The 13,098-nt window shown below is 42.0% G+C and overlaps 1 protein-coding gene across 2 annotated transcripts in view; it reads left to right on the top strand.

The window, feature by feature from the left end:
* Positions 1 to 13,098, top strand: part of TGFBR3 (transforming growth factor beta receptor 3) — a 183,838-nt gene that overhangs the window by 20,484 nt on the left and 150,256 nt on the right. For both annotated transcript variants that reach the window (XM_087820584.1, XM_087820583.1), the window contains exon 2: positions 2,977 to 3,156. In XM_087820584.1, coding sequence (XP_087676710.1) covers positions 3,069 to 3,156 — 88 coding nt within the window. In that variant the 5' untranslated portion in view covers positions 2,977 to 3,068. The remainder of the gene's footprint in view (positions 1 to 2,976; positions 3,157 to 13,098) is intronic.

The following is a 13,098-nucleotide window of genomic DNA, read 5'->3' as shown; positions in this document are numbered from 1 at the left end:
TCAAGGGATGATTGAAGTCAGTTTCTTGGCTTCTAAAATCATCTCTATAATTTAGTCAGTTTTTGAGACAGGACCGTTGTGGCACCAGTGACGTGACTCAACTTGACTGACAATTTTGTTCTTTTACTAATTTCATTGTTTAGCTTATCTCCTTTTTGTGTCTGTTGAAATGTTTATTTTTCAATAAACAGAAGATTTTAGCTGCTTGTACACTGGCTAAGAATTATATAAATATCCACACCCCAAGTTCTTTACTTTGTTGACGTAAATGCAAGGTGGGGCAGAAGTAGGTTTATAGTTGTGACTACTCTAAACACAGAGTTTATTCTTGTATTATTATTAATTATTGTATTATTTTCCTTATGAACAACTGTAAACCTACTTTTTGCCCCACCCTGTATACCTCAAAAAGAATGGCCAAATGGTGATAATAATAGCTAACATTTATTGATTGCTTATTATGCATTGACACTGTTCTAAGTATTATATATATTAATGAGCAGTGTGTGTGTACACGTGTGTGTGCGTGTGCACTGAATCCTCCCAATAACCCACATGGTAGGTTCGTGTACGCAGAAAAATCTGCCCAACATCACAGATTTGGTAAGTGGCAGAGTGAATTCAAACCTCGGCAGGCTTTTAACTGCCATCAAAATCCATATTCTATTCATAGTAGGCTTTTAGTTACTATCATATACTAAGATTGAACCACAGGACCTCCTACACATATAATAATTTAGTTTCAAGATATGTCTAAGAAATTCTTTTAGAAATTAGAACTTTATTGTTATTATTTCTGAATATGCAATACTTTCAAAACCCAAATGGTATAAAACTCAAAACGGCAATTCAGTGAAAAGGCTCCTCTCCTTCCCATCACTGTCCTTCAACTGTTTCTGTAGGTAGACCAGGATCAAGGCAGGTCTGCCCTGGCAAGGGTCTGGAAATGGGATTCTTTTTTTTGAATTGAATTTTTAGAGAGAGACGAAGGGAGAGGGGGAGACAGAGAGAGAGAGAGAAACATCCATGTGAGAGGGAAACATTAATGGGTTGCCTCCTGTACTCCCCCTTACTTGGGATCAAACCCACAACCTAGGTGGGTGCCCAGACCCGGAATCAAACCAGTGACCCTTTGGTGCAAGGTGAGCTCAATCAACTGAGCCACACTGTCCAGGGCTGAAAATAGGATTCAGGATTCTTCCAGGTATCGCAGAAAACGCAGTTCAAGGATACACGCATAGAGGATTTGAGGTGTACCTAGTGGCAAGATTTTTTGGACTGGCTCATTTGGTGCTGCACATTGGCCCCCCAGCCACCAAGGAGAGAGAACATGCCCCCCAGGGCCTTTGTTAAGCTTTGTTATTTCCTTGGATTTGGGAAGGGGTAAACTTTCTTTCAAACTAACCAGTCTTCTCCTTAATTATTTGTGGGCTTGTGCTGGGCCCTCCCTCTATCCAGTCCCTTTCCTGGATCTTCTGGGGTTCTGTGCCCTTATCCTATCCAACCCATTCCCCAGATTTTCCCAGGCTGGACTCCTCCCTTTATGGTCCTCATTTTAGCTCCTATCGCCTGCCTCAGTTTTGCATCATTATGTGGCTCCTGCGTATGCACCCAGCAAAGGAGTTTCCCCTCACTTTATTCCTCCCCCTGGTAATCCAGTGAACAGGCCAGTTATTCTCAGGGGGAGATCGGAAAGCAAGTCTTTCCTGCCTGCTGGGGGGTTAAATCCCTTTGGTAGAGGATGTGGCTGTCCCCTGGGGTGTCTGAGACTTAATCAGGTTTAGCTAGTTTAGGTCCCTTCTCTTTTGTTAATATCTAACTAGCTACCTATGCTAACACAACCTCCCTGTTTCTCTCCCCGCTTCTCATAGGAAATTAGTATTACTGCTGTAAAGAACCATTTTAAGTATCTTTCTCTTAACATAGTGAACTAGGACACTCAGAAAATCATTTTGCCATTGTTTTAATATTTTTGTACTGTATCTACAAGTGCCCAGGCTGGCTTTGTCTCTGAAGGTAGCAAGCTGGTTGTGTGGATGGTATTTTCTGGGTGAAGACAATAAGGCTGCAGTCCCTAGCTATTTGAGATGGTTCCTGGAAAGGCCTTGAATTGGCTTTGCCCAGGGCTTAGATCAGGCATGGTGTTTCTACTTTTATCCAGGTGTTGGATAACTTTTATTCTTGATGAGGAGTCATGTCCTTAAACAATGCATGGAACATAGCAGGTGCTCAATAAATGTTTGTTGACTTGGACAACTTCTGTGGCTTGTGCCAGGCTGAAGGATACAGGACTGGAAAATATACTTTGGAGTATACTCTTTAGGGCCATAGGGGGCAATATTCAAGTTAAGCAAACCACCACAAAACTTGCCATTCAAGGTTCTGGATTGGGAAATGTTCAAAAGGACCTCTGGACCCTCTAGTCCAGTAAACAGATAGTCTCAGATGGGACGAAGGGACACTTTTCTCCTGCTAGAAGGCTGGCAAAAAGTTAAAATAAGAATCTTGCCTTTTAATGGTTCTTTATTTTCCAAATTGATTCTAAATCTATTTTAATTTGATCCTTGTGATAACTCTGGCATTGTAACATTAGATTGAGCCTCTAATCAGAGCTGTTTGTGTTTTCTTGTTAGCACCAGGAATTCATGAATCAAGTGTCACTGATTGCTTTAGTGCCACACATAACTGGTGATGTAATATTATAGGCGCACCTTGATTTTCTTCTGTGGTCCTGAAAATTTTATATAAAACCAAAGACTTCAAATGTGAAACGTAAATACGGTTTTGCAAAAGTATTTGCTATAAAAACCTTTAGAAGTAATTATCAGCCCCATCTCAGTTTGTTTGAGTGCTGTTTTGGCCTCTTTTAAGATAAATTTATCTTACCCTTTTTAGAAGTTCTTCACTTCACCCTAATCTTTATGAAAAGAAGTTCCTGCATTAAGTTTTCTTCCTGAAATATGTTTATTTTTACAGACAACTTGAAAATTGGAAAGAAGGATTTTAAGGCCACATCTGATTTGCAGAGATTGTCTACGATCTGAAGAACTACAGGCCGAGGTGACTGAATGGGACACACTTTTGGAGAAATAAAAATGACTTCTCATTATGTGATTGCCATGTTTGCCCTAATGAGTTCCTGTTTAGCTACTGCAGGTAAGTTACATAATATAAATTGCATGTTGATTATATTCTTTTGGATATAGTTTTCCTCAGTCTCTTCGGTTTAGAAAAATTCAGGATGTGTTATTTGTGCAAAACTTGAGTATTTATGTTCTTCAGGGAAATAAAATATTTAACTTCTGTACAGATACATAGTATGTTTGCCTGTGTTACATTTTGATAGACTAGTGCTAGACATTCTAACGTTGGTGATGCAGATACCTAGCTAACCTTCAGCGTTAAGGTGGGTAGAGAACAAATATGCTAAGGCTTAATCCCACTTAATTTTGTTACATGCATAGATTACATTTACTTTCTTGTCTTAAATAAGAATTTCAAGCCCTGGCCGCTGTGGCTCAGTTGGTTGAGCATCCTCTCATGCACGGAGAGGTCACAGGTTCGATTCCTGGTCGGGGCACATGCCTGGGTTGTGAACTCAATTCCCAGTAGGGGGTGTGCAGGAGGCAGCAGAAGGATTTATGTCTCTCTAAAACATAAATAAATAAAAAGAATTTCAGCCCAGCTGGGTGTGGCTCAGCGGTTGAGCATCGACCTAGGATCCAAGAGACCATGGTTCCATTCCTGGTCAGGGCACATGCTTAGGTAGCAGGCTCGATCCCCAGTCGGGGGCATGGAGGAGGCAGCCGATCAATGATGACTGTCTCATCACTGATGATTCTATCTCTTTCTCTCTCCCTCTCCTTTCCTCTCTCTGAAATCAATAAAGATATATTTAAAAAAAAAAAGAATTTCAAGAAGGCCTTTTTGTTCTTTATTATAAGCTAATTAGATCTTCTAGATAGAAGAGGTACTCCTAGCATAGGCTGCTTAGAAGGTATTTAATTTTGTCTGTTTCAGATGTTTAAATATGTAACTTTTAAAAAAGTACTGAAATATTCATCAGAATATGGAGTTGGAGATGAGAGGAAACCAATGGCTTGGTTGGAACATTGTTGCTTAAGTAAGAACATCAGATCTTCCATATCAGTGTCTTAGTATTGGCAGTCACGGTTACTTAACAAATTTGGAAGTTTAATTTGCTCTATTTTGTCATTTGCTTTGTGTCTGTTCTATAATGGCCTACATAAAATGATTTTGTTGGACCAGTTCTCGAAACTGGCTGGTCTCACAAGAAACACATTGACTTGAAAAATGATTAGCCTCTTGGTTTTGGCTATTGAATTCACATGCAGCTGAGATGATAACGATGATAATTACCATTTATTGAGTGTGCACTACAGCCAGGCACTGGGCTAAACAACTACAGACTATAACAATGGATAGGATATTCTTATTTCATGAGCTCAGTTAATCACAACTCTGAGGGAGGTTTGGTTATTTTTCTCATTTTACAGATGATGAAATGAGATATGGAGAGATTAGATAACTTACACAGTGTCATGTAGCTGGGAAGTGGAAGAGCCAAGGTTTACATCTATGCTCTTAACCTCTGTGCTATAATGAAGAAGCCAGACCACCAACGGGAGCTCTAGGAGACTCAGACTAGTCTTCGTGTACAGGCACAGACGGAGTAAAAGCCAGTTTGTGGAACTTGGTTTATGAGATTGGAAAGCAGAATGTCTCTCTCGTTGCAAATATCTTGAGAGAAAGTTGCTAGGGTTTTTTTTCGGTGTGTGTGTGTTTTTAATGCCAGCATGTGAATTTGAACTGCCCATTGTCTCTGTCAGCAGTTTCATTTTGTCTCATGATTGAAGAGTTATTTGCCTTTTAGCCTGTGCATTAAAATGGATCTTAATTAAAATCTCATTGAAAGTAGCAGAGAGAGAGAAAGAAAGAGAGAGGGAGGGAAAGGGAGAGAGAGAAAGAGAAATGCCTTGATGGAAAATGTGCTGTTTCAATGACAAGATGTATAATCACACTTGATGGGTTTGAGGCAGAATTTTCTGCTTTCATTGACTCCGGGGACAGATTGAAAAACATAACTGAAGTGGTACCTCATGGGAAAATGGTGAGTTTGATGGCCTGGTACAGCCTTGATGTATTTGATAGTGAATCAGCTTTGCTTAGGACTTTCCTTCCTCCTTCAAGCCATGGTAAATATTGTTTTGAGTTGTATATGCACTCAGAGCTCTGCTGAGGTGTACAGTAAAATTGAAGGTGCAGTAGAATTACAGATTCTGTAACAACATGGGGCAACTGATCAATAGTACAGAAGTAGAGATGCCATTTGAAGAGCCCATGAATGAAGAAGGGAGAAATGTTTTGTATGTACCAATATCCAGTAGCTTTCTGTATAGGCTTAGCACACTTGACAAAATGCTTTTTGGGACATTCCGGATGAATTGAACTTCAAGAAGATAGTAGTAATGATAATAATCCTGAATATTTACAGAGCAATTAATTAATTCCCGTGTGCCAGGCCCTTTTCAAAGTATTACCTCAATTTCTTTCTCATAACTGCCTTACAAAGTGTAAGTACTTTGATTATCCCCATTTACAGATGAGGAAACGGAAGCACAGACAGGTGAAGTAACTTCCTCAAGGTCACACATCTAAGTGGCAGATTTAACCATAAACCTGCTTAGTCTAGGTCTGTAGATTGAGACTTGAAGTCTCAAGGGATTATTGATCAGAAGGTGTTCATTTAAAAAGAATGATAATGGGTTTGCTCCAGGCCATCTTGAAACATCGGGTAAATCACTTACTGCGTCCCTGCTAAGTAAGTGCAAAGCATAGCACTAGCCACTTAGGGATATACAAACAAATGTCCGATTCATCCCTTCCTGTGATTCACTTGTACTTTAGGTAGGCATATAAAATATAACCATATAACAAAATAATCAATGTATGGTGAGTGCTAAGTAAAAGCCACAAGGCCTCAGAGGGGTCCGCAGGGGACGCCCTGCTGGGTTAGAGTGGCCAGGGAGGGCTTTGTGAAGTGCTAGGTTTGAGCTCGGCTTGGCAGGCCAAGCAGGATCTAAAGTGAGGGAGGCAATGGGTTGACCAGATGGGAGAACATGGCTAGCAAGTACATGGCCCTTAGGTGCTTGATGTTTTTAAAGACTGAGTGACCTAGAAGACTAGTATGGCAATGTAGCAAGAGGTCTGCTTGGAAGGAAGGAGAGGAGTAGATTGTGTAGGAACTTAAATGTCAGAGTGAGGCTTGCGGATATCATTTTGAGGTTTGGATTCTCTCTTCTTCCATTCCCCTGTAGCCAAAGGCATACACTATTAATCTGAGAATTCAAACTGTGGACTTAAAAAGTGACGCTGAGCATATGGCCTCATTATCTTCAGAGACAAGAGTGCCTGGCACATAAGCTGCCATGTACCAAGGGCTCTCCGTCTGCCAGCTCATTTATTTTGTCTTTATAAGATAAAGTATGAGGTGGGTATTAGTTTTATTGTCATAACCTGCATTTTACAAGCAAGGAAACTGAGACTCAACTTGGTTAATAATTTGTATGAAGTCCCAGAGCTGGGACTTGAACCCTGGCCGTTGGCTCTCAAGTCCGGCCCATCAGCCACTCCAGCGGAGCCTCTGTGGAAGAGAACCTGAATGTGGAATGAGTGAACCTCTGCATTTGATTGAGGAGCCCCAATGAGACATCCTGGAACCAGATTAAACCCCTTTGGCCTCAGAAGAGACGTCTGTAAGTCATCAGAACCCAAGGAGCCCTCAAGTAATGGACCTTCTTTATTTTATTCTTACTTCCCTGACATGGCCACGGAGCTCTGCTGTAGAGTTCTTGGCTGCAGAGTGGGGAAGGCTGTAAAAGGCCTCGTTTAGATACACGGCCGGGGAGGGACGGAGCGCAGCCCAGCACATAAAGTGAGCCCGAGTTAGAATAGTAGGAGGCTGCTTTTCCAGCCCCAGGGGTTTGCCTGGGCCTTTCCTTCTTTGCTTGAGGCCCAGGGTGAGGGAGGCAGGGGGCAGCAAGCCACATCCCAGGGTCAGTGGTTGCTTTGACAAAATTCACACTTTCCTCCCCTCCCTCGTTCCTTGGTTATTGACAGCATAGTGGGGAGGGAGGGCCACACCCTTGGTGAACAGGAGCTGTGTTGGGACTGTAATGCCTCCTGATTAGAAACTACCTTAGGGTTTTTTTGTTGGTTGTTTTTAAATATGTCTTTATTGATTTCAGAGAGAGAGGAAGGGAGAGGGAGAGAGAGAGAAACATCAATGATGAGAGAGCCATTGATTGGCTGCTTCCTGCAAGCCCCCTACTGGGAATCGAGCCTGTAACCCGGGCATGTGCCCTGACTGGGAATCAAACCCACAATCTCCTGGATCATAGGTCAATGCTCAACCGCTGAGCCACACCGGCTGGGCCCACCTTAGGTTTTTGGCACCTTACCTTAGATCTTGTAATCTCTCTAAGAAAAGTGGGAACTTTAAAAAATAAATGCTTGCTCTTATAAGCTTAAGGCTCACTAAGTTTTCACTTTAAAAACTGTTCTGCTACACATCTTTAAAAAATATTAACTGCTGACTCAGGCTTGCCAGAGTTAAGTAGGGCCGCGATCCCAGGAGCCTTAATAACAAGAAAAAGAGGCACAGACAGAATTCAGGGAAATTGGTTTGGGTGGAAGGTATGGACTTGTTTATACTCCGCTGGCCTCTTTGGCCAGGTCGGAGGGCTGCTGCTGAGGTGAGCTCTGCAGAGACTCTGTTGACCTCTGTGCCTGCGGGTGTTGATGGGATGGCTGCTTCCCTCATTCTACTATTTCCATTTGGTGCCCAGACATGCCCTTTTGGAGGCTTGCCTACAATCTGCACACACATTTCTATTAAGCAAGCATATTTCTTTTTTTATCTCTCCTAGATATACCTGCAATTCCAGGTATAGTTCACAGGGAAATAGAAGGGGTTTTAGCTGGAGCTATTTTCCTGCAAAGAAAGCTCTGAACTGTTTGTGTCTGTGGGACAGCAAGCAGAGATGCTGGCTTGTTAATACTTGGTTTAGAAGGGGACAAGCTGGCAGCCTTAAGGGAGGTTAAACTGGTAACACAGGCATACATCACTTTATTGTGCTTCATAGAGGTTGTGTTTTTTACATAATGAAGGCAAGACCCTCCACCAGCAGAAAGATGACAACTCGCTTTATTGCGGTGGTCCTGGAGCCCAACCTGCAATATCTGAGGTATGCCTGTAATATCACTTTATGTTTATAGTTTTCAAAACACTCTTATACCTAGTATTTCATTTTATTCTCAAAGCAGTCCCTGGGGTAGACAGCTATTGTTTTTTTCATTTCTAGAAAGAGAGTAATGAGACTTAGAGAAAGCAATTTAGAAAGGTGGTTCAACTCTCGGTCAAACCAGAACTCAGCAAACTTCTGCAGACAGGCTGCACTGATGAGCCCGATGGCCTTTTGCTGCAGTGTCCCCCTTAGCATCTCCAGAAACAGCGCCAGCCAGGCCCTCCATGGGCACCTTACATGTATCGGTTCATTTAATCCTTGCAGAAACCCAGCTAGGTAGGTATTTATCATTATCACTGTTTTGTAATTGTTACCACTGCTCCCACTCCTCCTACTATTATTATGCTCATTTTACCAATGAGAAAACTGAGTCTTGGAGAAGAAAGATGTAATATATAAGGAGAGAGAAATAAATTTTTGAAAAGTGAAAATGGTTATTTATGTACAGTCATAAAACTAGTAACTGGCAGAGGGGAAGCAACTCCACAGTTCATGCTTTTTCTATTACGCTGCTCAAAGGGACTGGCGTTCTTTCTCTTGGACTTGAGATTAATGGCCTGAGGACCGCAGAGGTGGTTCTGCCATGGTTTCCTCGGCTCTGCCAATTGAGTGATCAGAGGCCCAACTCATTACGGCAAGAAGGCGGGGAGAGTGCCCGTGGGGCTGCCACCAGGCGATGGAAAGGGTAGAGGAGCGAATGACTTGAAGGTTCAAAGCAAATTCCACAAGGCCTTCTTTTGCCAACCCTAAATCTCTGGACGCAGCTAGTTGATTTGGTCTGTGATTATTATTGTTTTTAGGTGGTTATTATAACTACTTTTGTGTTTAAATCCACTTTTGGATACACAGGGAAAAGATATGTCAGTTGTAATGCCAGCTATCACCATGGTGCCAACTTTCTATTTGTTTTAAAGAGCAAAGAACTGCATTAAAAAATCCAGAGTAGTTCCTGGCAGGGTAGCTCAGTTGGTTAGAGCATTGTTCCAATACCCCAAGGTTGTGGGCTCAATCTCTGGTCAGGGCACATACAAGAAGCAACCAATGAATGCATAAGTGAAACAACAAGTTATTGTCTCTCTCTTCCTTCCTTCCTCCCCCCCCCCTCAAATCAATAAATTAAAAAAACAAAACAAAAAACAACAGAGTAGATAGAGGGGCCTGCATTTTAAGTTGTATTCCTTTGGAGATACCATAGACACCCAAGCATGATGAGATCTCTTTTTGCTTTGTGTGTGTGTGTGTGTGTGTGTGTGTGTAATATATTATATCTAATTAAAGTCTTTTTTTTTTTCATTTGCAAGGAGAGTTTACTAACAGTTGGGTAGCCAGATGTGCGTATAGTGTAAGAAAGATACTTACCAAGAACATCAATAAGATTATACATAGATTTAATGTCAGACAAATCAGCAGAACCTAGGGTTTTCTCTCCTTTGTGTTCTTATCCTAGACTGTATAATTGCCTCCCTGCTTTCTAGATTCCTGATTTATTTTAGGGCACCAGTATTGGTCTATTTTATAAACATTTATCAACATTTTCATCAGGACAGAGCTGTGTGTGCCCCCACAGCTGTTTAATTGCTCAAAACTTATACTTTCACAAATGGTATATATAGGAAATTAGGTTTTTTAAAAGCTACTTTGCTTTGATAACTACTTCTTAGCACCCTGGGGCCACCTTGAATCGTTGACAGAGCTCCGAGCTCCAGGTGCTAATGTTTGGAAGTACGAGTATCCCGGAAAGTGTTCTGATGTGAGGCCCTCCCTCAGGACCAGCACTGCACGTGGGCATGGGGGCATCGCGGGGCTCGCCCTCTTGGGAAACTGGCCTAGCCTGCTCTGCATCCATGTGAGCCACCAACTTTCATTTTCTTCTTTTTTCAAAATATACTTTTATTGATTTTTAGAGAGAGAGGAAGGGAGAGGGATGGAGAGAGAGAAACATTGGTGAGAAAGAAACATGGATAAGCTGCCTCCTGCTCTCTCCCTACTGGGAATCGAGGCTGTAACCCGGGGAATGTGCCCTAATGGGGAATCGAACCAGTGATCTCTTGGTTCATGGGTTGACACTCAACCACTGGGCCAACTTTCATTTTCCTATAAAACATTCTCTGCCAGAGTGGCCTAAAAAGATTTATCCTGAGGTCCAATATAGTTATATTTTTGCTCTCTTAGAGGAGACTGCAAATCAGGTGGAATTCTAGAGGGCTAAAAAATGCACTTGCTCTTAGAACATCCCTTCCAAGGAGGAGGCAGCAGGTGCTCTGAGGACTGAGGCCCAGCTCTTCTGCTGTCCTATCCTGCCAACTCTTAGAAATCTTAAAAAAAAGTCTAGAGTGGAATGTGGAAAATCTTACTGCTTTCAAAGGAAAATGTTCATTTTTTTAAAAAAGTTATTTTCTCTGTTGGCAATGAAGGGAAACCGTATAGTAATAAGTGGTAGTTATGGCAAAAGGAAACAATTTTAGTAAAACTTCCCTTTGTCCTCATGTGCCTGAATAACTTAGTCCTAGCCTAGACATAGACTAGAGGCATCAGGAGTAACACCTCCCTTCCTCCCTACCCTCCTGTCCCAATCTAAAGGATACTTAGGTAGCACAGGCCTCAGGGGAGAGCAGAGCGTCAGCTTCTGGTGGTGGCTCCTGCCCTGTTGTTTCCATTGGTGATGCCACCGGTTGCTGCAGCACTTTGCTACGACCAGCTTTTCCAGTGGGACACATCTGTGCGTGCCAGCTCTGTTGTTTCATTGCTGCATGTGAAGCAAAATGCCACCCAGCTCCTATCTTCCCTTTTCTTTTGAGTTAGTGGAAAGAACCATTTATCATTTCTCCATTTCTTTCAACTTTTAAATAACTGCTGTGTTTCGATGAGAACTTGTGGTCTGGTCAGCAAAGTTGGAGTGCCTACCAAGTCTCAGATGCCTTTCTGGCTTCAGAGGCACAGAAAGGGGAGACTTTGGGGTTGGTGCAAACAGTGAGTTTTTCCTACTTTCTACAGCATGGTTAAGGTTCCTAAAGTGTTAATTGATTGATTGATTTATTCAACGGGCATCTATTGAGCATTCTAGGCACTATTCCAGGTGTTGGAGATAGAGCAGTGATCAAAACAAACAAAAGTCCTTGTCCTCATGAAGCTTACATGCTAGTGGGGAGAGAGAGACCAGAAACAAAAAAAATCAATTATGGAAATTTTAGCAGGTTCAATGGGGGAAAAGCAAAGGGGCTAGGGATTGTTAGTGGGGGAGTACACAGTTCAAAGTAAGGTGATTAGGGACATCCTCAACTGGAAAGAGACTTATAGCAGATTTGAGCAAAGCTTTGAAGGAGGTGAGGTGAGTGGAGATATCTGTGGGGAACGAGCATTTCAGGCAGCAGGAAAAGTAAGTGCAAAGATCCTGAGGCGATGGTTTGCTTAAGCCATAGTCAGCAGGCCAGCTGGTTGCTAGAGTGGAGAGTCAGATTTAATTGGGAGGCATGTTTGGGGCTGTGTAAAGCCGTGTAGGCCATTGTGAAGTTTTTACTGTGAGTGAGATGGAGCCACTGGAGGGGTCTGAGCAGTGGAATATGACCTGAAGGATGTTTTAATAGGATCACTCTGGCTGCTGTGTTGAGAATAGACGGTTGGGTAAGGGTGCATTTAGGGATACTGGTTGGTGGCTATTGTAATAATTGAGGCAAGAGATGATGGTGGCCAGGAGAAGATTTTAGAAGGAGGGGCCGGTGGGAGGGATATGCTTATGAATTTAAGAATGATTTTGTGATTTTTTTAAAAAATTTGTTCCTTTTGGGGAGGTATGTCAATAAAGACTTGTATCAGCAAAACACTATGTGATAACCTAATAGTAAAAATAATTACTTCTTTCACAACAGTGAAAGCTGTATCTTAAAACACAGAACAACCCCCAAAACATCTAAAGAAAATGTCTTTGCTCTGTGAATGACTGCTCTTGAAAAATCACTGTCTTAAAAGCCTGGGCCCCTCTTCTCAACTCTCTCTCCTGATTTTGGTTTGATCCTTCTCATTTCCCAGGGGACCTGTTTTTTTCAGGGTAGTGGGTTTTGAGAGTCTTACCTTTTGCAAAAGTGCTTCTCATAGCCAAACTAGTGTTTCAGAGAAATACAGTTGCATCTAGGTTTATGTAGTAAATAAATGTGTTGTGTGTAAATTCATTTTTACTAATTAAACTACATATTAAGTGTGAGCAAGGAGCTTGATACTTAAAGCAAATTTTTTTCTGTAAAGAAAGTAATCACTTAAAATTTTTTATAATATTGATATTCATATTGGTTTTGCCTGAGGGTGAGGTATATCCACCTTGCTTTTGGAATGGGAAGTTATAAACAGACAGATGTTAGATCAGGATGAATCACCTGGGGATCTTGTTAACATGCAGATTCTGTTTAGTAGGCCTCAATGGGGCACATATTGTACATTTTTAAAAAATATGTTTTCATGGATTTCACAGAGAGGAAGGGCGAAGGAGAGAGATAGAAACATCATTGGTGAGAGAGAGTCATCGATCGGCCGCCTCCTGCATGCTTCCCGCTGGGGATCAAGCCCATAACCCGGGCATGTGCCCTCACTGGGAATCAAACCACTATCTCCTGGATCCTAGGTCGATGCTCAACCACTGAGCCACGCCGGCTGGGCCAGATTGTAATTTTTTAACAGGCCTGTCTGACGTTGATGCTGCAGGTCTGAGGACCACTTTTGACAGTGTAGATCAGTCTTTTTTCCTTAATGCTCAAATTGAAACACAGAGCCGGCAAACATC

Source organism: Miniopterus natalensis, chromosome 9 (assembly GCF_054644295.1).
Source record: "Miniopterus natalensis isolate mMinNat1 chromosome 9, mMinNat1.hap1, whole genome shotgun sequence".
Lineage (NCBI taxonomy): Eukaryota > Metazoa > Chordata > Mammalia > Chiroptera > Miniopteridae > Miniopterus > Miniopterus natalensis.
The sequence above is the reverse complement of the archived record's forward strand: the minus strand, read 5'-3'. Positions and strand labels throughout refer to the sequence as shown.